We start from the raw sequence: 25,536 nt of genomic DNA, 5'->3' as shown, positions 1-25,536 counted from the left end.
CAGCAGATCAGGTGGAATTTAGCTTGGTTGAGCAGATACAGACGGAGCCACAAGGCTCCATCCCTCAACAGCCATTTGTGTCACCGGTCCATCACCAGGACTCACCATTCGCTCACACGCCCACCGAAGGACCGTCAGGAAGTCTCTGATTGAGCTGAGGGTGAGAGGTGCGAATCACATCCAACAGTATGAAGTCCCAGATCGGATCCTTGAGGCGTTCCGGTTCCATCCTTGTTTATCTGTCTCGTTAAACATTTCACATCATTTAAAAAGCTGTAGAAGATTACAAAATAGCTCTGTGTGCTGCATTTGCTGCACTGTGTCTGGAGTTACGTAAACACACACACACACACACACACACACACACACACAGTGTGAAAGTCAGCATTTCAGAGGGAGGAGACACCAGAATCAGAGAACAAGATGTTTGAGGGGGGATGGCAATGAGTCATTCCTTGATTTCTTCATCTCCTGGGAACGTTTTTCTCGCTGTATGTTCGATTTTAACGGATGCCAGCGAGGTTTTTACGGCGCTGCGACGGGTTTTCTCAGATCATCCCGCTGCGAAAACCCTGAATGGAAACAATAAAAAAAAAACGAGCAAAACTGTCTGACCCTCCGTTTATGATCAGCAACATTTACTGCAAATAAAGGCGACACTTTATTCACTTTTGTGATCAAACACTATTAAAAAAACATCCCGTCAAGTACATTAAAAAAACAAACAATCAAAACCTACGGTTCCCTGCAGTGACGGCGGCGTTGAGATAGCTTTAGAAACAGGAAGACATGAGGTTTGTTTTTCAAATTAAGAGGAATCAGGTTGACAAGTTAAACACTTGAGTTGGAGTCCGATTTCTGGAGGATGTGGTGACCATAACAATGCAAAACTAGTAGTACTCATAGACAAGTCCTTTCTCTGTTGGTTGCTCTGGTTTCGAAGCAGTTGGTAGAAAAACACTGAGAGCCAGCTCGAGGTTGGATGACTGTTGAGGAGTCAGTTGTTCGCTCAGTCAGGTGAGACGTCTTGGTTCCATTTCCTCGGGAATGATGGTGAGGATCACGTCCTCGTTGCCTCGCCTCACCACTGTCCGCAGGACGCTGCCCGTTTTGATAATCTCGCTGACGTCGCTGGACGAGGAGATCTGCTCGCCGTTGATGCTGATGATGACGTCTTTGTCCTGGAGTCCCGCTCTGTCACACACGAAGAAGAAACCAGAATTAGCTTTCAGACCTTTGTGCTTTCTGCTCACCTGGGCAGGACAAGACCCTGGACCTTGGCGTCGGGTCTGAGGAGACACCAAAATCTCCTCACCAGACTCAGTTTGAACTCATTTGGAGGGACAAGAAACACGCAAGGCTCTTCTTAACCTTGTGTGATCCAGTTTGCTCCGTTACCGGGACCCCACAGGGTTGCGTGCTCTCACCTCTCCTTTTTATTCTCTTCACACACGCGCGAGAGTTCACATTAAAACAGGAGGATTCTCAGCTATGCAGATGACTCTGTGGTGGTCAGGTGTTTGTCTTGTGTGTTCTTTTATGTGGTTGTTAAGATATTTAAGATATTGTTTCCCTGTGTTGCACACAAATGTACCTACAATCACCTATAAAAGGAATTTTACTTTGAAGTGGACGTGTGGAAGAAACCCAAAAGGCAAAAACAGGAGGGAGAAATTAATCATGACAGGTGGATTTGGACGAATTGTGTGAATCTGGTTCTGCTTCTTGAATGTGAACCTCCACTTCAAGAGCGGAGAGAAAGTGCACCGCCTGAAGCAGTTTGTCCTTCCTGCCACAGGAAGTTGGACAGCCTGGGTGGGAAACATTCATGGTTTCTGCCTCCGCTGCCAACTTTCAGTCCAGCTCCAGAACTCAAACAGCAGCCTCAGAACCTGAACTTTCCATATCCTGTCATCTGACATGCAGAAAGTTCAAACCGAAGAAGCGTCCATTCAGCAGGTGCGAGCGGATCACGGTTCTGACTCCTACCTGCGCTCTGCATAAACACACCTTACAACATCAAAGGAAACTCCAACCTTTGTGGTTCCTTTCCCAATCTTTTCATGTTACAGGAGTTCAGATAGGGGAGATTGTGTCTCCGGTGCAGATCCAGGATCTTCTAAAGTACCGATAATGAAGGCGAGACTCTCACCTGGCCGCTGGAGTTCGACTGATGACCTCGATCACGTAAACGCCAGAGGTGACATCCGGGAAATCTGGCTGCTTTTCCTTCAGCTCCTTGGCCAGGCTGGGAAGAGATCAAGAAAGCTCTCACATCAGCACGCCTGACTCATGTGGAGGATAAACCGAGCAGGTCAAAGGTCACAGGGTGTCATATTTCCTATTTAAGATCTGTCTTTGCGCATCTTCAACATTTCATTGAAACAGATGTGATGTTGTTGTTCCCATGGCTGAAAAAGGACCTACGTTGGCGTGATGGACAACATTCTGATACCGATGAACTTCTTCTGGGTTGTTGTTTGACCTGAGGATGGAAACGGATGAAAATGCTGAAACCGCCCGTTGCTCTCAGACTGTAAAGGACGACAGCGCACCAACCTTTGGCCTGTCGGTCATGTGACTCCGCCAGGAACTGCCGGATCTTGTCCGAGGGGATGGCGAAGGAGATTCCTGCCGTGACCTTCAGCGTGTTAATGCCAATCACCTCTCCATCCTGCAGGTGGCACATGGAAGAAAACCCTCAGGCCGCCGTCGCTAGCCTCCAACCCTCACGCTGGATGGCATTTCGTGTCTCTATTCTTTTAACCAAACGCAGAGCTAAAGCTGTAATCAGACTCGGCTGTTGACCGTGACTGTTTGCCAACTGTTACCAAACTCCTTATTCAGCTCTCCTAATAAGGTCTTCGCGGCCTTGTGAAACTTTACGAGGTCACGTGTGTCTGTTATGTGTGCGTGTGGTTCATGTAACAAGAAACTGCCGTGATGCAACAGCGACCTGAGGGTAAAACACGCGTGTCTGGTTACGTCTGATTATCCAATATCGCTGCGTCCAATCAGACGCAGATGTTTAGGACGGCCTGTATCTGTAAGTCCTCCTTCGCAGAACCGGCTGATGGGATCTTTTCACTCACCAGGTTGACCAATGGGCCTCCAGAGTTGCCGTACTGTGGGCAAACACACAAGCAAGCACAGGATGTAAAGCAGAGCCGGCGGATGGCTGCAGGCGTCGGTGATTGAACCGCCCACTCACGTTGATGATGGCGTCCGTCTGGATGTAGTCCATGTCAGAGTTGCGGAGGCCCAGCTCCTTCCCTCCTCTCTGGGTGGTGCTCACGATGCCGGTGGTGACGGTGTTCTGCAGGGAGAAGGGGCTGCCTATGGCCACCACAAACTCGCCGGGCCGCAGGTCCGCCGAGCGGCCGAGCAGCAGCACCGGCAGCTTCGTCTGTGAAAACATCCACCGTGACTGCTCCCGACATTAAAACTGGATCGCTCCGGTTTAGCTGCCGCCCGCTGATATTAATAAGCTTCAGCCGCCGGCTCATTCCGCCAGCGCCGACTAAAGCATCAATCACACATGTTGACCTTTGCCCCCTGGACTTCTGAATATCAGTCTTGTTTCAGTTTGTGCTGGTGTTTGCCCCCCCCCCCATGGTGCTGGAATAGCCAACCTCACTGAACCTGGTCGTCCTACTGACCTACTTCAGCTCCAGATGTGATGTTGAGCAGAGATCCTGAGACAGTGTGTAATGTTAGTTCTTTCATGAATGTGCCATTAGCTGTTTGTCTGTCAGTGTGTGTGTGTGTGTGTTTGTGTGTGTGTTTGTGTGTGTGTGCGTTTGTGTGCTTCCCCTGTGTCGAAGGACACATCTGTTGCCTATTTTATCTGTGAGTTAACAAGAATCTGACCTACTTTAAAAAAAAAAAAAAAAAAGGCAGAGAAAGTGATGAAAAGACAAAGAATGTGTGTGACAGATGTGTGTTTAGTCGGCTTTAGGAGGCCGACGGTGAAGGAGAAGGAGGACGTGAACACACGCATTGAAAGGCTGATTCAGCCTGTCTGGATGGGTCACAGCAGTTTTATGAAAACACGAACATGATTCATTTTCAATCAGCTCTTCCAGTTAAGTAAAAGTGCAAAGTGCAGTTGGGGTCGTTAATTTAACCACATACTGGTGACAGTGAGCTTCCCTTCTGACATTCAACGATCGGTTCCCTCCATCTTGTTATTCAGACGTATAGAATTTTGCTCCAGGCTTGGTTTTATTGTGTTTTGACACTGGAAGCTGCCCGATTATTCAATTATTAATCTTTGACTGGTTTTCTTTCCCAGACCGCTGAAACGCCGTCCTTTTCCAGGTCAGCTCCACCGAACTCTTAATCACCGGGAAACATAAACAAAGTGACAATGAATGACTTCATTCATCACTTCTAATCTGATTTTCCCGCCGGTGGAGCATAAAGCTCCTCTGTTCGCTGGTGCTGAACCGCAATCAGACCTGGGATCATCTGAAGTCGCCATTTAGGGCGCCGGCCGCCAGACTGTCAGAGAAAATGAGCACGTTGCGCACGCTGCAGCACTTAGTCCAGGCTGAGATTATAAAGGTGCGAGGCTGCGTTCAGCTGTAATTGCAGCGCTGCAGAAGCAGCACAAATCATCAAAGCAACCAAACCGCCGCAACAAAGGACTTTGATCCCTATTGTCCTACTTTATTCCTTTCCATTTGGGGAATTCCCTCCGTTACTGGTGCAGATGCACCTTTCTGACCACCTGTCTCTCTCAGAGGGCGGCGACCTCCTCGTCTTTTAAACAAGTCTCCCACCGAAGGTCAGGTCCATGCTCGCTCCTGTGAGCTGATCCGATCAGCTGTAATCGGCTGGTGGAGGCGGAATATGTCAGAGCAGAGGCGGGAGCTCCTGCCTGTACATGCTCGGCAGCAATCTGATAAATGGCACCATGTTTCTGCCAGGCGTACAAAACAAAATGCTGTTGTGACCTGGCTGATGCTGTTGAGGTGCACACTGGGACGCAATGCAAGGTGGGTCGTGGCAAACACGATGGGTTACATCACAAACCTTTAGGTCTGGGAGAGTGGGGAATTGGGGAATTAAGAGTCATTAGTTCCGGGGGATGGCCAGTAGGGGGTAATGGTGTGTAAGAAAACATGGTGCGTGATTGACCTGAGTTGATCAGTAGATCAGTTGATCAGATCGTGGCTTCTCGGTCTTTATCAAGTCACCGTGATCATTTATGCAGCCAAAGTCAGGCATAAACACATTCTTTATCCTGCTCGGTTTCTGTTGTGACTTGAAAGTGAGCAAGGAAATTATGCAAATTTCAAATTAGCCATTTTGCACCTTTGTGCCTCCCAAAAACCTCCTGTTGATATTAGTTCCAGCTGACATAAGGGATGTTTGTGGCAGGTCTGAACCTGCTATCCTGCCAGGATGGAGCAAAAACAGCCCCAACGTCTCATCAGCATCACACATACTGAAGCACTCAGATTTTAGATGACCTAGACCTCGTTTCAACTTCATTTAACTTGATTTACATCATTTGAACCTCTGGATCAGACCGTGTGTGTGTGTGTGTGTGTGTGTGTGTGTGTGTGTGGCGAGGGGTCTTTGCATTTTTGTGGAAAACCTCATTTCCCAAACAGAACCAGATTATTCAGTTATTCCTGGACCAAAACGAAGTGCTGCAAGAAAAGTTCAACCAAAATCAACCCCACATGAGACCACATTGAAGAGTTTCTGTCTCCTGAGCTGCTTTTCTTTCAGGAGTCTTGATCTTGTTCCCTGGACCTCCTTCAAATCCTCAACTGAGCTAAAGTTAAAAGTGAACGGCAGATCTACTTCTGAAGCTTCGGACACAATGGAACAAGAAAACAACTTTTTAAAAAATGGCAAAATCACAAAGATGTGGAGGTAAATCTGTCCACGGAGCTCCGTCTGCTTACCGGAGCGTCGATCTTGATCAGAGCGATGTCGGCCTTCTCGTCGATGTCTCTGACCTTGGCGTCGAACGTGGCGCCGCTCTTCAGCTCCACCTACAGGAAACAAAAGCGCTGAGTCGTCTATTCCCATCGTTCGCCTCCTCCGCCACCTTCTGTACCTTCACTCTGTGCTTGTTGGCCACCACGTGAGCGTTGGTGACGATGAGCCCGTCCTCCGAGACGACAAACCCGGAGCCGCTGGCCACCGCCAGCTCCCGCTTGGTAAACATCATCCTGCAGACAAGAGATGCAGATGCTCCAGATGTGAGATGCCCCCCCCCAACGGTCAGAATGGACTGTTTAAGAACGACCAGCAGGGGGCGATAACGATTGTGGCGTTTGTGATGTTCAGGTGGTTTTGTTCTTACTTGCGGTAAAGTTCAATGTGAACAACAGCAGGTCCGATCTTCTCCACCACATCAGCGATGAAGTTGTATTTGTAGCGGAGGCTGTCGGGGTTCTGCTGACCTGGCGACAAAACCCAGCGTCAAGTACTGTTCTCTCTGTGACTCTCTAAAACATCAGTTTTAATGGTCTTATTTGGTTTAACTGGGTCCAGATGTGAGTACAGTACAGGAGGGGTGGGTCTGGGAGCAGCTGCACACTGTCTGCTGGTGTTTGTAGAACAGAGGAAATTACTGAGAACCTGCGAAGATATGCAGAAACGTCCTCCCTCCGTACAGTCACTGACATCTCCTTACATAACTCTCCTTCCTTACAGCTGCAACATCTGCCACAGTGGCTCGTTTCACCGGCGCTTGGCTCTGTCGCCCCCCCAATCTGGGCTGACAGAACCACAGATCATGTTCTCCCCCAGCTGCTCATGGGACCAAACAATACAAGATTACCACCAATTAAGAAAAATAAACAACCCCCCCTCCCCCCTGAAAATCTAAATGATCCCAAACAGGCTGGACTGATTAAACGTGTTGAAATTTTACCAACTGTAGCCAGAGCAACAGCACAAAGCAACACAAAACAGTGGGAAAAAAAGCCAAAAAGATCCAAGTCAGAATAAAAACACTGGGAAAGAGTTGGCTTGATTTTAAGAAACTAAAACTAAAAAAAAATATTAGCATAGATTATTATTACTCACTGCTTTCCCGAATAGCTCTAAAAAAATGAGTCCCAGTCCTCAACGCTATGGTTCCTGCCTCCAGTAGGAACCATCAAAGGTTCCTCATTTGTCCGCTTGCCTCCCAGGTGAGAGCGTGTGACTGGTGCCGAAGCTCTGGGATTGAGCTGAATGGAGCCAGTCAAGAAATGTTCTGCAGGTGTCAGGAAGAAAACGCCGCATCCCGAGGCCGTAACGCTCTGAAGTCAGAGGTTCAGCATATGGGACTGCAGCAGCGCTTCCAAAACCACGGCTCGAATGCATCAACACGCAGAGGGACGTTAAAACCTTCCACCATGCACGGGCATCAGAAAGAAACTAGATCAGATTTTTTTTTTTTTTAAATCATCTGGACATGAGAAGCGATATTTCAGTGACCACAAACTCTTGTTTTTCCACTTCTAATTACAAGCTACAACTGGGAAAAGAGGAATTCCTCCACTTCCTGAGACGGCCGAGTCACAATGCAACCGTGTTTTGTTGACGCTGTATCCATGGAAGGCCCCTCCATCTGACCGTGGACTGTGCAAGTCTCTACTGGAGGCAGATGAAATAATTTGTTTGGTATGTTTCATAAAAGGGAAAGGATCCAAAACAAGGTAAAACCCCAGTTTGACCCAGATCTTCTATTCAGGAAGTTACACAACCAGCTAATCAGCTCCAAGAGATGAATCACGACAAAAGACTCTACATGGCTCTCTCTCTCTCTCCCTCTGTGTGTGTGTGTGTGTGTGTGTGTGTGTGTGTATTAGACTGACTCCAGATTTCATTCCCCAGCTGTAGAAGATAAAGTCCTTTAATCCCTTGGACAAACAGTTTGAAAGGGAATAAAAACAGCCAACAAAATAAAGAGAGACACACAAACAGAGGAGATGGTGTGAGGAGGAATATCAAAGAAGACCAGAGGAAACGGACGAGAGAGGCAGAATGCCTTAATCTGCTGGCAGACTGAAAACAGATGGAGAACATAAGAAGACCAGAACACTGACGAGGAGATTCTGGGTGGACAAAAGTGGATACGAAATGAAACGACAGGACTGGGAGAAGAGTGGGGGTGTGAGAGATGGGAGGAATAAATCAAAATGGCCGGAGGAAAAAAAGGGGCCGCAACTTTGCTTCTCCTTTAACTGCAGTTCTGTCGATGTAGTTCAATAATGTTGCAGCACTGAGGACATCCTGACCCCCCCTGGATGACCTTACATCAATATAAAGGCACCGCGCGCACGTGTGCGTGTATGTGTAGGAGAGAGGGGACACAGAGCCACTGTAGATGTAGGGAGGTCGGCACAAAATGTGAGTGATCAGCAAGATTCCGCAGTGACAGTGAACATGTGGGGGGAGGGGCAAACGCATATTTAACTATAAATATAAACGAAACATCTTTAAGGTTGATGATCTGTTCTCTCCGTTGGTCGCTTTAGATGACATCAACTGTTGATGATGTAACAACAGTGGAATCAAACATGGGTCTGAGTTAAGCCCCTCCCACCCGCCCCGCCCCTTTCCTCCCGCGTGCCACATTCAATGTCAGAGGTCCTCCAACCCTCCAGAGCTCAAAGCTGGTTTTCCTTTTATTCTTCATGGTAATAGTTGGATTGCAATGGAAACCAAAGTTGTCTGTCTGTCTGTCTGTCTGGAACCTGACTGAATTCCACTTCTGTGTTTGGCTGCAGGCTCCATGACCTCAGGCTAATCTGGTCTAATTCAAGTCTTCATCCGTGCAGAGATGATAATTCCACATGCATATTTCGCCTGAACGCTGTTAAGACTTCAAATATAACACAAGCACACCCAAAAACACAACTTTAAGCCGCGAAATGGGCCCAGGCGCTGAGAGAAACTCTGGTTTTGCAGAATCTACGCGCATCTATTGGAGCGACGTCTAGTGGACGCCGGGGGAATTGCACGCCGAAGCGTGAGCCGGGGTTAGAAGGTTATGTGATTGACTAAAGTTATCCAACACTTCTCACCTTCCCCGCAGGCTCCTCTTTGGATAAAAATCACCGGCGGCCGCTGCATCTTTACCGCCATGTTGCTGACGCGCTTCAGCTCGCAGATGTTCCTGTAGGAGACCCCGTCGCTGCCGCAGACCGGCTGGGAGCTGGTGCACACGCATATCCCGGCCGTGCCTCTCCTCCTCACGGTCGCGGACACCTCCACGCCGTCAGTCACCAGGCACTCCAACCCCTCGGCGCACTCCCGGTCATCGGTGCCGCCGCACTGCTCCCCATCGCCGGCCCCGCACACCGGGCAGCAGTCGCAGCGGTCCAGCACGTCACCGGCCAGACAGTCTGCAGGGACCGGAGCGCACTGAGACTTGTCACACTTGTCCGGACAGCCGATGGCGAGGCGCTTGACTATCCGCGCCTCAGCCGCCAGCAGGACCGTTGCGCATAGAACAACCCAAAGACGCATGATGGGAGTCGGGGAAAGTAGCTCAAAAACGAACTTGAAACTATTTCAAAAGCGGCTAAATTACGCAAAGTTTGAGCGGATCAGAGTTTAGAGCGCGGCCCTGGATGTCAGGACACCTATGCCGGTACGAAGTGACGCGGTGGAGCTGCTGCTGCTGCTTTATAAAAGCCGTAAACACAGGAGGCGATTGGTGAGCGTGCGTGACGCGTGTGTGACTGGAAGGAGGGGAGGGGGGTTTAGATGGTGTAGGGGGGTGTAAGTGATTAAAGTGGTATTCTTTTTTTATTGCGCTTTTGATCCATTTGCACTTTGGTCGTTATTATTCCATTATGTTTCAGAGGACAATAATTCAGACTTTATAGGACAATGATGACAAAACATCAGCTGATTTATGGAACAAAAATCTTCTTAAATACTCAGATTAAGAATGTACTTTTGCACATTTGACTTTTTCCAGGAACCCCAAAACTGGTTGGTGTCTGCAGGTGGTTCAAATCTCATTCTTCTTATGTGAATCCAGGCTTCATCTTTGTTTAAAATTTTTAATTTGGACTCACGGAACACATAAAATCTAAAATTCAACACGTGACAGCGTCCCAACACAACTGTCCTTCTCTTGAACTGTATTTCGTAACAGTGACATCACTAATAAGGTTCACAGGGGATTGATTTTTCCAACAGGAAAAGGTTCCGGTAGGTGTTGAGGCTCCCACCAGCCTGTCAACATCCCTGTTGCATACACACTGATATTTTCATTGTACGTTATGTCGGGTTGTTTATCGCTGCTCATGTTCCCTGGTGAGGAACGAGTGACCAGTTTGGTCGGGTGAATCTTTCAAAAAGAAAGTTTTGATCTTTCGATCTTTGATGCTAATGGAAAATATCAATTCTTCTGTCCACTAAACACATGACAGATGCCCACCACATGACTGTTATGTCAGAAGTTGACGTCCCGGGACATTGAATCGAGCAGACCTGCCACTGGCAGAGCTGGGGTAAGTCCCTCGTCCTGCTGGGGAGACCACAGATGGAGCATCACTGTGAGAGTTACAGTCTCACGCTAACGTCCGCTGTTATGGACATTTGGGTCCTTGTCCAGAGGACATGATGTTCCCTCCCTCCCTCCATCCATCCACCCATCCATGCATCTGTCCAGCGACCCATCAATCCATGCATCCCTCCATCTGTGCATCATCCATCCATCTATACATCTATACATCCTTTCAGCCCTCATCCATCCATCCATCCATCCATCCATCCATCCATCCATCTATACAAATCAAATCAATCTCAAATCAATCTTTATTTATATAGCGTCTTTTACAATCAAAATTGTTTCTAGGCGCTTTCCAGAATCCCAGGGCCTGACCCCAGACAAGCAACAGTGGCAAGGAAAAACTCCCATTTAACAGGAAGAAACCTTGAGCAGGACCAGGCTCATGTAGGGGGACCCTCCTGCTGATGGCCGGCTGGGTAGAGAGAGAGGAGAGGGGGAGGACAGGTAAAGGAAAGAAAGGAAAGGAAAGGAAGGAAAGGAAAGGAAAGGAAAGGAAAGGAAAGGGTAGGGGAGGAGAGGAGAGGAGAGAGAGGAGAGGGGGAGGACAGGTAAAGGAAAGGATAGGATAGGATAGGATAGGATAGGGTAGGGTAGGGTAGGGTAGGGTAGGGTAGGGTAGGGTAGGAGAGGAGAGGAGAGGAGAGGAGGAGAGGAGAGGAGAGGCACAGAGCACAGAAACACACACAAAAATACACTACACAACGGGTCAGCGGGGCCGGAGGTCATCATGCAGCTCCGAGGTAGGTTTTAAGCCTAATCTTAAAAGTAGCGATGGAGTCAGCCTCCCGTACCTGGACAGGGAGCTGGTTCCATAGCAGGGGGGCCTGGTAGCTAAATGCTTGCCCCCCATTCTACTCCTCTGGGAACCACAAGTAGACCAGCATTCTGAGAGCGGAGCGGTCTATTGGGCTGATAAGGTATCACTAGCTCCTCCAGGTAGGATGGAGCTAGGCCTCTGAGGACCTTGTAGGTCAAAAGAAGGGTTTTAAAAATCATTCTAAATTTAATGGGCAGCCAATGAAGAGACCCAGTACGGGAGTTATGTGATCTCTTGTCAATACCTGTCAGAACTCTGGCTGCAGCATTTTAGATACATCCATCTATACATCCATTCAGCCCTCATCCATGCATCCATCCATTAATCTGCCCATCCATCCATCTCCTTTTCTACCTCCACCCATCCATGGATCCATCCATCATCTATTAAACTGGGGGAGCCACACAGACACCAGGAGAACATGGAGACTCTCCTGCAAAGACCCCTAGTCTGGAATTACCCCCAGTCCCTTCTTGCTAAAAGGTGATAGTGCTGATTCCATCATTGGCTTCTTTCTTTTCATGCAGCTCAACCACGTCTGGTGTTTTTGGCCAACATGGACTCATCCAACCACTCACCACCGCCACCGCCACCGCCGCCGCTGCACACGCTCAGATGTGGCCGGCCGGCCTCACTTCCTTCCTGTTCAGCTTCAACTGCATTTTTGGAGGAGAGAGCAAAGGAAATTCACCCAGACGCTGATTTCCAGAGGGCGTGTGTGTGTGTGTGTGTGTGTGTGTGTGTGTCCAGGGATTAACTTGGTGACATACAAATTGGAGTGATAAAAGAGAAGCAGACAGAGTGAACGCCAGGAAGATGACGGAGTCTGAAAATATGACACATTAAGGTTTGTGAGCCCTCCTGAGACAGCTTTAATGTGTGTGTGTGTGTGTGTGTGTGTGTGTGTTTGACCATCCTGTAGCTTCAGATCAGAGGAATGTTGGGGCTTTGCTGACAAACCGAAGAGGCGGGGTTCATGAGTGTTATGAAAGAGAAAAGACCCAAAACAAACTGGATTTCCTGTTCATCTTCCTGGTTATTATTCCAGTCTGATCATCCAGTTGGTTGATTTTCCCGCTGTGATCCCGGCCGGAGCCTCCATCTCACCTTTTTATTGTTGCACCTGTCAAGGAAACAAACTCAGGAAACTGAGGTGTTGTCAGCTAGAAATGTCTTCTAATTTCTTCACCTGCATGGGCCTAGACCTGGACCTGGACCTGGACCTGGACCTGGGCCTGGAGAAAACTCCCTGGATTGGATTTTCATTGGCTGAGATCGACTCCTTAAGACTGAACCAAAAACCGTCTTTAAAACAACCCGAACGGACGCGCCTCGTGTGTCAGACATGAGACATTTCTGTCCGTTGTTGCATTTGGAACGAATTAAGGAAACATGTGCGCATCACTGAGGAAAGTTCCCGTCATCCTTGTTTCTGCTTCCTGCCTGAACATTTGCATTTCAAGAGAAAAAAAGAAGACTGAAACCGTTTGGGAGGGCGAGAACAAAGTCGCGCGAGATCAGAGGGGTTAGTGTTCGATGATCTAAACCTTCAATGATGCGACGTAGCGACGTAGTCAAGGATGGGTGGAAGTTCTGAGGGGAACCTCGCGTAAATGGCTCGCTGATGAGACGGGATCTGGGGCCCGATTAGAGGAACCCCACCAACCATTGTTTTTAGAGCTCCCGGCGATGAAAAAGATGAATCTCAGAAGGTTTGAATAAAGGTCATTGAAGTTCTCAGAACACTTCCCAGGATCCTTGAATTATGGACCAGGGCCGTCTGCCGAGCTCAAGCGTTCTAATCCGAAACACGCACGGACGGATTCCGTTATGTAACGAGCATCTAACAGAGCTCTCCCACAAAAAAGGAAACCTCTTCCTTGTGGGTTACGAGTAAATGAGTGAGTAGATAAATGAGGACCGCAATCAGTGAGTAAGAGATTCCTTCGGAGCGACGGATCCCTGAGGATCAGTAGATCAGCGAGACAGCTCGTTGGATTTGAAGCCTCCCGGAGACCTTGGGAACTCTCGGGAAACCGCACGTGCGTGTTCTTCTCTGCACGGCGTCTCCTTCCAAACTGGAGTCTGTTAGCAGCAACGATGTTTCCATTTAGCTGAGGAAGACGCAGCTGTCAGGTCGGATCGGGCCGCTCACGTTTTCTTCCACATTCTCTTGATTTCCTGTTTGTGGCCATCGTCTTCGCCTCCCCTCCGTGTCTGTCAGACCGGCTTCAGGAAGGTTTCGGCGGCAGTCAGAATTCTTGTTTCCTCGTCTCCTTGACCACTTTGCCCCTTTGGGGGTCACAGGGGAAGGTGCACATATGAGTAGCCCCCTGGATGAGTTGCAGGGGGTTGGGTACCTTGCTCACAGGTACCTTGGCAGCACGCTGAAGGTGTCCTGGGAGCTCCCCCTACCAGAACAGCCTCCATGTTTTGTCCGTACTGGGGCTCGAACCAAGAACCCTCCACTGCGCAGCCTCAACTGACTGAGCTACCCTCACAAGCTAACCTGATCTCCAGCTCCAGGCTGGAACGCAACACTGATTTTTCACTTAAAAATTGAGCGCAGAGTTGATAAAAGAGGGTTTTAAACGGGATTTACAGCACGGAGGCTAAATGTCGCTGCAACGTCGCAGCTTGTTAAACCCAAACTTGGCAACCAGACAAGGAGACGATCCACGTGTACAGAGGGACGGAAACCAAGGCCGGAAAGGGGGGGTGGGGGCGGTGTTCCAAAGTGGATCTCAGCCACTTTATCAATCACATGGATTTATCCTCCAGTTTATGGGTAATTTGAGAGACTGATGAAATACTGTTGAAACTGGAACTCTTCGAAATCACTTAAACGGCGGGCAAAGCGGAACGTCCCTGGATCCATCCAGAAGAAACAGAGACCGAGGCTTCTCAGGTCGTTACCCCCGTTGCTATTTTCCAGTGTTTCCTGTTTTATCTTCAAGCTTCTTTTTGGTTTGCGTCGCCTCTTTTAGGCTCCGCTTTGATGAACGACCTTCTCCAGCTCACCTGCGTCCACCTGCCTGTGTACTCACGTCCATGTGCTCCCTTATGAGATTCAAACCATTTTTTTCCCTGTTTTTTTTCCCCTTGCAGCAGATGTGAGTTGATTTATACAGTTTCGGAATAAAAACAAACCCTTTGACTCCCAGATGAAGACACGTGGAGGAATGAAGGAGATCCTCCGACGCTTCCTGATCCTGCAGGACTGGACCAGGATCGGGAATCTTGGCAGACATCAGGATGCGTGCTTCGTGACGTTGCCGTCGAGCCTCTGGCGGACTAAATTAGGTGACGGCGAAGGGGTTTGGTCCAAAAGGGCCCCCGACACGTTGAGTGTTATGTTGTGGCTTCGGGGTCTGGCCGCATTTGTGTTTGTTTCCAGCGGTTCAGACATCCGAGACAGATGTTCCCGCCTAAAAACGTGGGCTGGCGTTGAACTTTCCTCCTGAAAGCTGTTGCAATAATAAAACCCAGAGTGTGTGGACGGGATAAACTAACACAGGAAGTGTCTTCAGCACAACGATGCACGTCTTACGTAACCTGTGCGGGCGCGCGGTTGGACCGCGGCGTGAAGCGGCGCCGCTGTGGGACCGACGCGCGGCAGCCGACGCCCAGAAATCACGACCCGACGACCAACAACTGCCTCGGAAGAGTTTGCACGAAGACCGAACGGACAGCGGGGACCTCTTATCTGGACGGCTCGAACCACGCACGGCTGCAGTGACGCATGGGCCCGTGCGCGGCACCCTGACCTCACCGCTGGCGCTGCTGCTGTAACGGAATGTACATTTATGTGACGAAGAAGACACGCCCCTTCTTCTAAGACAACGCAAAGTCCAAAAACAACAGTCTTAAGCAGGTTGCGAAGTCAGAACAAGCTCAGGTGAACAATCACGCGCGCCGCGCGCTTCCAGCTGTGGCGAGGACACCAGCAGCTGTTTCCCTTATAGCTTCTCTGAACCTTTCAACTCCAACTGGGGGTTCGAATGCAATTACGCACTCGCGTAATAGACACCTGCGGCGGCTTCAGCACCGATTAAAGCGCCTTAGCGGCGCAGAATTGCGCAGAAAATAGTTCCCTCGACTGTCGTCTCTGAGCGTTGAGTGACAAAAAAAGCCGGTTTTCATGTTTCCTTTATTAAACAGAGCGCACCAACGATCCAAAACAGCTTCGGTCTGTTCATCATCGACCCCTTACAGGGGGGAAATCAGGCACTTTTCTCCAGCTCGTCTGTAGACATGCGCACCGGCTTATAAAAGTCAGAAACATGGAGATACAAAACAAATCCTCACCACGATATTTCACACAAACACTCAAACAACTGGTATGACAAGTGCTCAAAAACGATCCTTTAAAAAAAAAAATCCACCCTGGACAACCATGTCTCGATAAAATAGTCCGACAATAACGGATGGATCACAGGAATCTGCACGTTTGAGCTGCAAAAAACAGACAAACGCGAACGGGTTCGGTGCAGGATGGCGAGGTTAGTGAAGCTGGTGAACATCTGAAGACTTTGCAGGGCGTCGGGTTATTGAACAATCAGGGGGATAATTCCTCCTCGGCTCGACACAAAAAGGTTGAATTCATGAAAAAAACAAAAGAACTTTCATAAATCCGGAGCCAAAGTGCTTCGCGTGGCCTCTGTGTGACTAGTTAACTTCACGCTGACGGTCATCCGTCAAGAGATCCACCCGAATTCTATTATTGATCTCCGGATTCTGCATCGACCCTTATTGATCTGCGCATCAGCGGCTCTCAACTTTGAACAGGAGGAAATGATTTGATGATACAACAGCCCGTGTTTTTGTGACAGAGATGCTTTAGAGTTCCGAGGAATCGGGCCCGTTCTGATTTTGTAGCGGCTCAGATCACGGCAATAATGATCAACCAAAGTGCAATGCTACAGTCTGGCCACTGGGAGGCGCCACACGACCCCAGTCCAACATGCCCCGCCCACTAGAGATTCAACCGGTCTCAGATTTCAGATCATATTGGAGTTAACTGGTTAAAAACCTCCAGATAATGGAAAAACGGGCAGTGTTTTTTTGTTTTTGGACCGTTTTGTTGGCTGAAAAGATTAACCAAGTCACAGCAGAGGTCCCTGAAACAAACCCTAAAAACAAACAAGCAAAATGTTCCCAAGTGTGTTTCAGGGTTCTACTCCCAGAAAGGTCAAAGTTTGAACTTTACCACAAACGGTTCCATTGAAACCAGCTTATTTCAGCTGTAATGTTACAAATAATTCTTTTGAGTTCGGAAAAATCTTGAATGTCCTTTGAAAAAACAAACAGAAAACAAGACAAATCAGCCCCTGCTCTAAAACAAGACTGGTTAAAGGTTCTCTGGTGGAAGTTCCAGATTAAAGGGTTTAGAACATTACGTAGTGAGATTATCTTTACGTCTGGATTGGTCATGATAGAAAAGGGGGAGGGGGTCTTGGTGCAGATTTATGACTCTTGTGCTCTTCTAACATTTCAAAAACATCACTGTACGTTTAAAAAAACGTGTTTGCATAAAAGTCCAGGAAGACAGAAGTGAGGAGCCAAAATTGCAGAGGAGGCGTGTCCTATTCCACACGTGCACACACACACACACACACTGGTCCCGGGAAGTGTGTTAAAGGCTTATTCGCCTTCCAGTCTCACACTGGCGCGTCGTTCCTTTACAGACTGTCGATCATCATCAAATCAACATCGTGTGAAGGGCCATCAAACTCCTCCCCGCTGCGCCGTTTCCACAGCGACCGAGTCCCCTCCATCACTTTGAAGACTGTACCGTCTCCTGCAGCGACAGGCGGGAGCGTGCCGAAGGGTGAGGCACCATCACTGACTCCACCCCACTCAGCCTCCACGGAAGCAGACCCAGGAAGTTGTCCTGGCGACGCGCGTCCAGCGTGAGGCTGAGGGCCCGCTGAGGGGGCGCCGGAGGGCTGGAACTGGCGTGGGTCCGGGTCAATTTGGAGGTAGAAGGTGGAGGAAGGTGTTTGGGAGGAGTGGTTACTGCGCTCCTGCGTGGAAGAGAGACGAAGAGGGTGTGAGAGGCAGAAGAGGTGGATGGACGGATGGATGGATGGATGGATGGATGAGTGCACTGGAACTGAAGGAAATGAAGCTTCAGAAGTAAAAGACTTCTAACAAAGATGAAGAACAACGTGAGGGGATTATCACCAATGAGGATGTTTGGAGTTGCTTCGAGGAAACATCGATGGAGGAACTGAATATGAAAAATGCCGACGTGACGTCTGAGCACGAATTATGAGCGTGAAATGTGATCTCATACATCTCCGGGCACGTACAAAGGAGCGATGCCGCAGGTGCCAAGAAGCGGGGCGGGATCGAAGAGCGGTTGCTAAGGAGGCGGGGGTGGGGGGGGCGGGAGGAGGAGGAGGGGGGCTCGGTGAGTGGACGATGAGCAGCGGTGGGAGGGGCGGCGGGGCTCATTTGGGGAGGGTTAGTGTGTAACTGTCACACCGCACTCTCTGAAAAGCAAAAGCACGCACACAGACACGGACACGGGAGAGAGTTAGCAGAGAAAAAGGCAGGAAGCTGGCAGAGAATTTCAGGTTGGCGCAGTTCTGCTGAAGTCGGGGAGCGCCGCGGACGTTAGCCGGATCCCACGAGGTGGAGGAGGGCGCGGGAGGAGGAGGCGGGAACTTCCAGATGGATGGACACCTGCCTACAAACACCTTCGCTAAGGTCAAGGGTCAAGCGCCTAAATAATCCCCACAGCACTTCGGCAAACGATCCTACAAAAGTCTGATCTAACAAAAGTCTTTAGCCAGGACGACACCCTCATGGCAACAGCGTGTGCGATGCTCATTATGTTTACATGATGGACGAATAGAAATAAAACAAATTATTGCATTAATCCGACTATAACTGGACGACTGAAATGCATGTAAACGTGTTAGTCCGACTATTATATGAGACCTCCTTGTCCGACTAAGACTAACCTGCAGAAAAGACGCATACCGCCACCTAGTGTCGGGGAGGAGGACGCGTTCCTCTCAGTTATTCCAGTGTAGCTGGAATAAACAGTCCCTCCATGTTTACATGCTAACAGCAGCATCAGCTCAACACAAGCTTTCCTGACAGATGCAGGGTCAGTGCTCAGTGAGGGGAGGCAGTGGGTGAGGTGAATGGGGATAAATGGGGGGGTGGGGGGGGGGGTTGAAGAACGGCGAAGGCTGGGGGTCACATACGTGCTGCATTCACCGCTGCAGAACAGTGAATACCTCTGTATACAAGGACTGGAGAGCCTTCGCACCTGACGGATCTGGAAACAACAGTTTACAGCTCGGCTCAGTCAGCTGAAGAGTTCCTCACATACCACACATCCACCCGGGGGCCCCCCCCCCACCGAGACCCACACAGAGTTACGCTACTGTACAGGCACGATTTTCATGTCTTACCAACCGAAACAGAATTTATGTTTGTGCGCAGAGAATTAACGAACAGACAAGAGCAAAATGCATTTTGCTCAACATGCACCAACATCTTCATCACCTGCAGCTTTTAAAACTCCTAAAGAGAAGAAAGACACGATCAAACGTGGACAGAAGTACCAACATCACATCGGAATATTTCTCATCATAGCGGATATTTAACGTTGCAATGTGCTTTTCTGCCACAAGGGGGAGCAGTTTCCCCCTGCTCGGACAACTACTGTGGAGCTTAATTGATGTTGAAAAGGTTAAAACCCCTTTGCAAATAAGAAACACCACCGAAATAAAATATTAATGTAAATAATAATATCAAGGTTCAAGGACAACTAATTAAGTTAGTTTGTGACACCTAAGTACATGTGACACCTTTGTAAATATGACACCTACGGTGTTAGCTGAGCGTCCAGGGCCGCGCTGAGCCACAATCGCCCCTGAGATGGCCTTAATCCAGCTGTGCATGTCCTCCGGGCTGTCCGCCTGATGATGAAGCAGGCAGCTTTAGTTATGTTAATCACACAGGCACGAAGAAGTGACACGTTGGAAGAGTCACGTGGCAGCACACAGTCACACACACACACACTTCTGGTTTGGTCTCAGTCAAAAGTGTAAAGGACCCTTAAAACATCTCCGTCAGGTGTCTTACCTGGATGTAGAAGGTCCTGGAGCTGGTGACCATTTCAAACAGGTTGTCTCTCATCATCAGCTCACTGCAGGGGGTGGGGGGGGGGGCAGAGGTTCAGCTGTGACCAGCCAGATCAACATGCTCATGCGCTCACCTCCCTGTCCGTTGACCTTCACTGACCTTTGTTTACACTCCTGAACCTTGTGGATCTCTCTCAGGGGGACGACTTTGAGGGCCTCTCGCTCCTACAGAGAAGAAAACAAGCAGAGTTTCATGATCTCAGCGTTTATTCCACTCAACACCGGAGCCTCTGAAGCTGCTGTCACCTCCACACAGAAGCTCGGGTTTCTCTGCTGAGTGAATGCTTCACGCTCAGAGACAAAACACAATGATGATGAAGACTGACTGACTGACACACACACACACACACACACCACACACACACACACAGGATGTGCCTATTTATGTGTGCAGACAGATTAAAGTTAAGACTTGCTAATCTGTCCACATGTGGATCATATGAGAAGGTATGCAGGACACATGCTGCTGCGTGTGGAGACACACACACACACACATATCTGTCATCTGATGCAACGTGAGTTTCTTACCAGGTCAGACTTGTAGTAACTGATGGAGTTCTCGTCCAGCATGAAGTATCTCCTCTTCCAGTTTTTCATCTTAGGATGAGAAGGAAAAATTAAACCCACTGTGGTTAGAGCGTGTTGTGTGAGTTTCTGTTCTACTGGAGGAGAAGACGAGAAGAAACCGGATTAAAAAAAGTCAATCGCGTGATCGGAAGAACGTTTGGGTCTTCAGCAGCCTGATTCCTGGGAAAATCTTTAAGTGGTTTTAAACATCAGGATTGATAATCTGAGACATATAAAGATGAGGTTGTGCTAATGAGGTGGGTTGCAGGCTTATTGTGTGTGTGTGTGTGTGTGTGGTGTGTGTGTGTGTGTGTGTGTTGTGTGTGTGTGTGTCTCCCTACCACAGCTCCCTGTTTGACACAGTATCCAGCCTTGATGAAGGCCTGGTCCTGGGCACCGGTGGACAGGAAGTAGGGCTGTTGATTAGGAGTCCTCCTTAAACCCCCACGCTCGGTTCCGGTAAGCCCCTCCCCCTGCTCCTGGAACACACAGGAGGGGGAGAAACCTGAGCAAACAGGTTTCTCTACTCTTACAGGTCCCACACCACCCCCTATTCAGTGTCTAATGCACTCAATACATCCTATAATGCAATATGAGGTGTATTTACTGGTCACAATTGAGGCATTAAAGGGGCAATTCCAGTGGACCTGTTTCCCTTTATTTATTCCCTCAAGACACCTAGCGTCTATTTAGCCTCCTAGCTAACTTCTTGAACTCCTAAACTGGTTGACACTCGTCTGTGCTTATGCTTGTTAGGTCACATGACCATGCCTGCATACCACATCCAACAGGACCAGACTTGCTGAGGTGCTGCTAATAAAAGGCATGTGTGTGTGTGTGTGTGTGTGTTACCTGGGTAGCGGTGATGATGGGAACTCCTCCTATGATTTCAGTCTTGTAGGAGACCTGTTTCATGGCTCCAAGTACCTCCTGAGGGGTCTCTGCGTGGCCGGTGTGGCCCTCATTGGACTTTGGCACCTCAAAAACAGAACGAACAAACTTAAGATCTTCCCGAGGATGAAACAACTGGATTTAGGAGGACACGGGTCAAAGGTGAAGGTTCGTCCCTCATGTGAGGTTTGGCTTTGAGACCATGAACTGGGGCTCAAAGGTCACCTCAGGCCTCATGAAGCATTGATGAAACATTAATCCATCAGATGCAGCCGGAGGGAGAAGACAGAGAGGCCAGGGTCACCTATTGATCCACCTGTGTGTGTGTGTGTGTGTGTGTGTGTGAGAGATGCTTACAGTAATCTTGGTGGCCTTGTTAAGGACACTGATCCATTCCACCAGGTCCTGCTGGTCGTTGGCCTGCAGATAGAACTTCCTCATCCCGGCGTTAATGACTGCAACGAGAATTGGAAACGCTGTCAGCGGCGTCCCGCAGGGAGAGAAATAAGTGGAATAAAAAGGCTGCAGCGGGAAAGATAAAGGTACACAATGCCAAAAAACAGGGTCTAAAAATACCGGCTTGTTTCTGGATTCTCACAGGATGTGACACAGATGCGAGCGGAGGTCAGGTCGGGGATATTGTACTGTTTCCTCCAATTGAACAACAAAACGCTACTGTTGGCCACCGACGCGCCAACAAGAAGCAACAGGGGACAAAAGAGAGGAAAGAAACCTAACGGGGGAGGAAATGAGGGGCTGCAGGCGGAGGAAGAGGACAAGGAACAGCGGAGGAGGGAAACGAGGAAGGAAGCGAAGAGGTAAGGAGTGAAAAGAGAAGAGGAATGGGTGGAGGAGGCGCCGCCGCTGGTGGGTTTAGGGCTTTCTGGGGGGGATGATGGGACACGCGATGGGACGTTAGGTCTGTAGTCACGCATGGACCCACTGCGAAGTCCCGCCCCCGCTCCCCTTGGTTACGGTTGCTAGGCCTGGCAAGCCTTCCTCACAGGTCCATTCCTGCCGGGTTGTAAACACGGACTTCTCTGTGATTTCGGTGGAGTGCAGAGGAAATCGGATCAAACTTCCGTTGCTAGAGTTTTCCATTTGTTTTTATTGTTCCCATATCGCGGCTTTGGTCACCACACCGGATGTATATCCATCTGGTATATTTGTTTAGCCTCAGGGGTACGCAACGATACAACTTGATGTTTACGAGTTTAAACTTTTAATGACTCTGGCCAACGACTGAGTGCTAGTTAGCGTTAGCATCGTACTTTTGAGGAGGCATTGTAATTTTTTGTTATCTTCCAGGCCTTCCGCAGTGTTTAATCCGTACTTGTTTTTATGGTTTTGGGAAGGCGAAAAATAACCGAACATTCTCCACGCCACGCTTCGGACTTTTGCTCCAGAAGCGAACCTGTGATTGGTCAGTGAGGCGGGACTTAGCAAAGGCATAATTTGCAATGCTAAACTTCATTATGTGTCCTGAAGGCTTCAACAAGCACATGTAGGTTTTCCAATAACCTCTCAGGCTAAAACAGGCGTGGGAAACACCCGATACCGGCTCGCCATCTGGTCCAGATCAGGGAAAAGTGTCCACCACTGGGAATACTGGAAGCTGTGTTTGCCTTGACTGGGATATTAGATATTATAGAGGGGAAAAGAAGAGGAATAATGGCAACAGGAATAGGAAGGAAGAGCTCACCAAAGCAGAACTCTGCCTTTGGTCTGACCTTGGTGGCATCGCTGACCTGATTGAGAGGAAGAGAGAAAGTCAGAGATGAGTCCAGCTCTTAAATCTGGTGGTGCTGGAACAAACGGAGGTGGACATGAGAGGCTCCGCCCTTTTTTAGGGCTGTAAATAACTTGGAATAACTGGAACAACCGATCCGAACGCTGAAGCTCGTCTGGTTCTACCGTCACCTCCTGACCGTCTGGCTCCAGGTCCAGAGAGATTCCAGGCAGGAAACACCTCTAACACGGCACGAATCACTGTTGGTGAGAGTTAGCGGCGCCAACTAACCTTGGAGATGTAGGTGAGGTTGAGAGAGCCCACGTTCTGTGCACCTTTAGGCAGATTCTGTCGAGACAAGCAGACAAATGGACTTGTATCAGTCGCCACATCGCTTCCACCGGTGCAGAACAACCAGAGACGGATCGCAGGCCGCCCTAGCACAATGGCCCCACTTTACAAATTTGGCCCCACTTTGCTAGTAGAATGAGGGTGTTTGGTGCTCGGTATGTATTGAATGTGAACACACACACACACACACACACACACACACACACACACACACACACACACACACCCACACACCCACCTGTGGGTTGTCCATGTACCACAGCAGGCTGCCCTGCTCCGTGTCCAGGATGAAGTATCGGCGCAGGAACCTGCCGCTGCTTTCGTTCTCCTCGATGTCCAGGAAGCCGCAGATGCGATTCTGTCGGTCCACGTACGGCATCGCGACCCGGTCCAGCCCAGCCCGCCGTGGGGCATCACAGGAACACTGCTGAGAGGTGAGACGGGTCAGAAGGCCCGGTCCAGGAGAGCGCGGATGATCACACGGCGCGCTCTGATGATTTTAATCCCGATCCACAAACTGATTTGCAGATTGTTTATGAAGGCATTTTTCCGACCGACGTGTTTTGGGCCGCTCGGAGAAACCTGCAGCGACACGCAGCCCATCAGCTTAACCACCGACAAACACGCAGAAGACTGCAGGATTCCCTCGTTTCCATCCCTCTTTCATCAGAAGCGCTGTCGGATGCAGCACGATCAGGATAATCTGGGTTAATACCTGCTGTAAGTTATCTTCCTAAATAAAAGGGCAAAAAAGCCCCGTCACACCTCCATACTTGACATGTTGTTGGGATTTGGGGGGTAAATCCGGCTGTAGGCCAGCTCCGGCCTCCGGGGGTCATTTGGATCTGGGTTCTGTTCCTGTCTCACACCTCTTTGACGTCCTGGTGATTTAACTACGAGCGTCGTCTTTACTGCAAACCTGCGTGGAGGCGCTGAGGAGCGTCCTCCGAACGGGAGGCAAGGCTGACGAAACGCGGCGTGTTTTTTAAAACGCCATTGTTGTGACTGCGCCTTTGTTTCCCTCCCGGGTCGGCTCCCGTCGGCCGTTTCCTCCCACGCGCCACGCGTCACCACCGAGGCGCGCCGCCTCTGATCCGAGGAGGGAGGCTCCCTTTAGCAAAATCCCAACTTCTCGTTAAATCTGGGATGCAGGATTGTCCATCTGTGGCTCTGTCCGTCCTCCACATGTCCCGCGGCGTCCACGCTCGCTGGTCTGTGTTAGAACGCCAGTTTAACTGCCCAGGAAAGTAAACCCAGCGAGCAACAGAGGGGGCATATATTAAATGGGGGGGGGCATATATACGATATTAAAGGGAATTATGACGGAATGTAGAACCAGTAGGGTGGATGAAAGGGACTGGGATGTGTTCTGGGACACAGAACATCCCACGGAGACAGTGGAACCCACACCAGCGTGGCTCAAATCAGTCTGAAGGACAGGATGGAATAATCACAGAGGAATTCTCTCTTTACCCCCAATGAAACCCCCAAAATCGGTCTTGAAATCAGAACTGTCCAATTGGAGAAACAACAGTTTTCACCTTCACCACAAACATCACATGGGAGGTTATTTCCCACCCCAGCACAGGATTTCTGGTGAATATTAGAATTTTAAACAGTATTCCAGAACGAATGGAAATACTGAGGTAAAGATTTGCTTTTATCCGCGTTTATTGTGACCATTTGATGCTGTTTGAAACCTCCACGAATTCTTGTAGTTGGTATTTTTACACCGCTGGAACGTTGTTCGGCTCGCTGGCTTCCCCACAAACACGGTCAAACAGCAATAATTGAGAAAAACTAGCCGATAATCGTAAATCTCTGCGATAAATTCATCCGTTCAAACGAGCTACGGGGCACAATTTTCCCCGTGGAGATGAAACTGTTGTCAAAGGCCTAAAAACATCGAACGATTTCCCCTCCTGCCTCCATTAGCAGCTACTTCGCCTCTTCGTATTCATGTATTATTGTATCTTTTTGGAAGGGATCTCTCGATAGCCGTCATAAAAGGGCCGTAAGGACGCACAGGGGCCGTTAAAGGCGGCGGATTGTGGGTTTACTTACACAGTTCGGCTCAGTCCGGGTCCAGTGTGGCAGCTGTCAGGCACCGAAAGCAAGTTACCGGAAGAAAGTAATCTGTTTCCGGTTAACGCACGCAGAAACAAAAGCATTTACCGGAAATGGATGTCGTCCGCGTGGGATTTCAAAGTAAAATACATGTGAATGAATGAACGAATGAATGAATGAATGAATGAGCAATGGCAGTTTGTCATTCCATTCATAGATTGATAAAATGCAGGAAATACCAGACATTTTAAAATATCTTGACATGATGGATATATCAAAGCAGAAATTCAACACCCTAATAATGTTCTTTAATTATTTTAGTAAAACCTTTTAAATTAGTCTCCATTTGGATCCCAAATTATACAAACTGTGACTGATTAAATTAAAGAATTTTGTTTCTTTTCGT

The 25,536-nt window shown here is 49.1% G+C and overlaps 2 protein-coding genes and 1 long non-coding RNA gene across 7 annotated transcripts; 1 reads left to right on the top strand and 2 right to left on the bottom strand.

Annotated features, from left to right (window-relative positions):
- Positions 1-637: 637 nt before the first annotated feature.
- On the bottom strand, positions 638-9,633 carry htra1b (HtrA serine peptidase 1b). The gene is made up of 10 exons (XM_057039141.1): positions 9,042-9,633; positions 6,326-6,425; positions 6,077-6,191; positions 5,922-6,011; positions 3,212-3,406; positions 3,093-3,125; positions 2,560-2,674; positions 2,428-2,485; positions 2,153-2,248; positions 638-1,194 (listed from the first exon to the last, which is right to left on the bottom strand). The coding sequence occupies exons 1-10, from the start codon at positions 9,484-9,486 to the stop codon at positions 1,014-1,016; spliced, it is 1,428 nt and encodes a 475-aa protein (XP_056895121.1). The 5' UTR covers positions 9,487-9,633; the 3' UTR covers positions 638-1,013.
- On the top strand, positions 9,541-12,022 carry LOC130536011 (uncharacterized). Its single transcript, XR_008953308.1, has 3 exons — positions 9,541-9,676; positions 10,401-10,481; positions 11,888-12,022. It is a non-coding gene; the product is annotated as an uncharacterized LOC130536011 (long non-coding RNA).
- Positions 12,023-15,491: 3,469 nt separating this feature from the next.
- plekha1b (pleckstrin homology domain containing, family A (phosphoinositide binding specific) member 1b) lies at positions 15,492-25,247 on the bottom strand. Of its 5 annotated transcripts, none has more exons than XM_057046390.1 (13): positions 25,128-25,247; positions 23,302-23,490; positions 23,004-23,060; positions 22,686-22,731; positions 21,341-21,438; positions 20,945-21,070; positions 20,434-20,571; positions 20,054-20,122; positions 19,626-19,690; positions 19,467-19,530; positions 19,211-19,300; positions 18,581-18,654; positions 15,492-17,386 (listed from the first exon to the last, which is right to left on the bottom strand). In XM_057046390.1, exons 2-13 carry the CDS (start codon positions 23,440-23,442, stop codon positions 17,137-17,139), a joined length of 1,218 nt encoding a protein of 405 aa, XP_056902370.1. In that variant the 5' UTR covers positions 23,443-23,490; positions 25,128-25,247; the 3' UTR covers positions 15,492-17,136. The 5 variants fall into 5 exon arrangements, 4 of the variants coding, with proteins under 4 accessions (XP_056902370.1, XP_056903164.1, XP_056900756.1 ...); XM_057047184.1 differs by having other exon boundaries at positions 18,614-18,654; XR_008952791.1 differs by lacking the exon at positions 18,581-18,654 and adding an exon at positions 17,675-17,857 and having other exon boundaries at positions 17,246-17,386.
- Positions 25,248-25,536: the final 289 nt, after the last annotated feature.

The sequence above is a fragment of the Takifugu flavidus genome, chromosome 1 (assembly GCF_003711565.1).
Source record: "Takifugu flavidus isolate HTHZ2018 chromosome 1, ASM371156v2, whole genome shotgun sequence".
In the NCBI taxonomy this organism is placed as follows: Eukaryota; Metazoa; Chordata; class Actinopteri; order Tetraodontiformes; family Tetraodontidae; genus Takifugu; species Takifugu flavidus.
This window is presented reverse-complemented; position numbering and strand designations above follow the sequence as displayed.

Excerpts from the sequence above, each read along its gene's own strand:
- plekha1b (XM_057044776.1), bottom strand. The coding sequence starts at position 23,442 with ATGCCGTACGTGGACCGACAGAATCGCATCTGCGGCTTCCTGGACATC. Across the intron at positions 22,732-23,003 it reads ACCTCACCTACATCTCCAAG|GTCAGCGATGCCACCAAGGT; the intron begins GTTAGTTGGCGC and ends CCTCTCAATCAG. Across the intron at positions 20,123-20,433 it reads GTGTCAAACAGGGAGCTGTG|ATGAAAAACTGGAAGAGGAG; the intron begins GTAGGGAGACAC and ends TCTCATCCTAAG.
- htra1b (XM_057039141.1), bottom strand. The coding sequence starts at position 9,486 with ATGCGTCTTTGGGTTGTTCTATGCGCAACGGTCCTGCTGGCGGCTGAG. Across the intron at positions 3,126-3,211 it reads AGACGGACGCCATCATCAAC|TACGGCAACTCTGGAGGCCC; the intron begins GTGAGTGGGCGG and ends GTTTGCCCACAG. Across the intron at positions 2,249-2,427 it reads ATGTTGTCCATCACGCCAAC|CCTGGCCAAGGAGCTGAAGG; the intron begins GTAGGTCCTTTT and ends ATCTCTTCCCAG.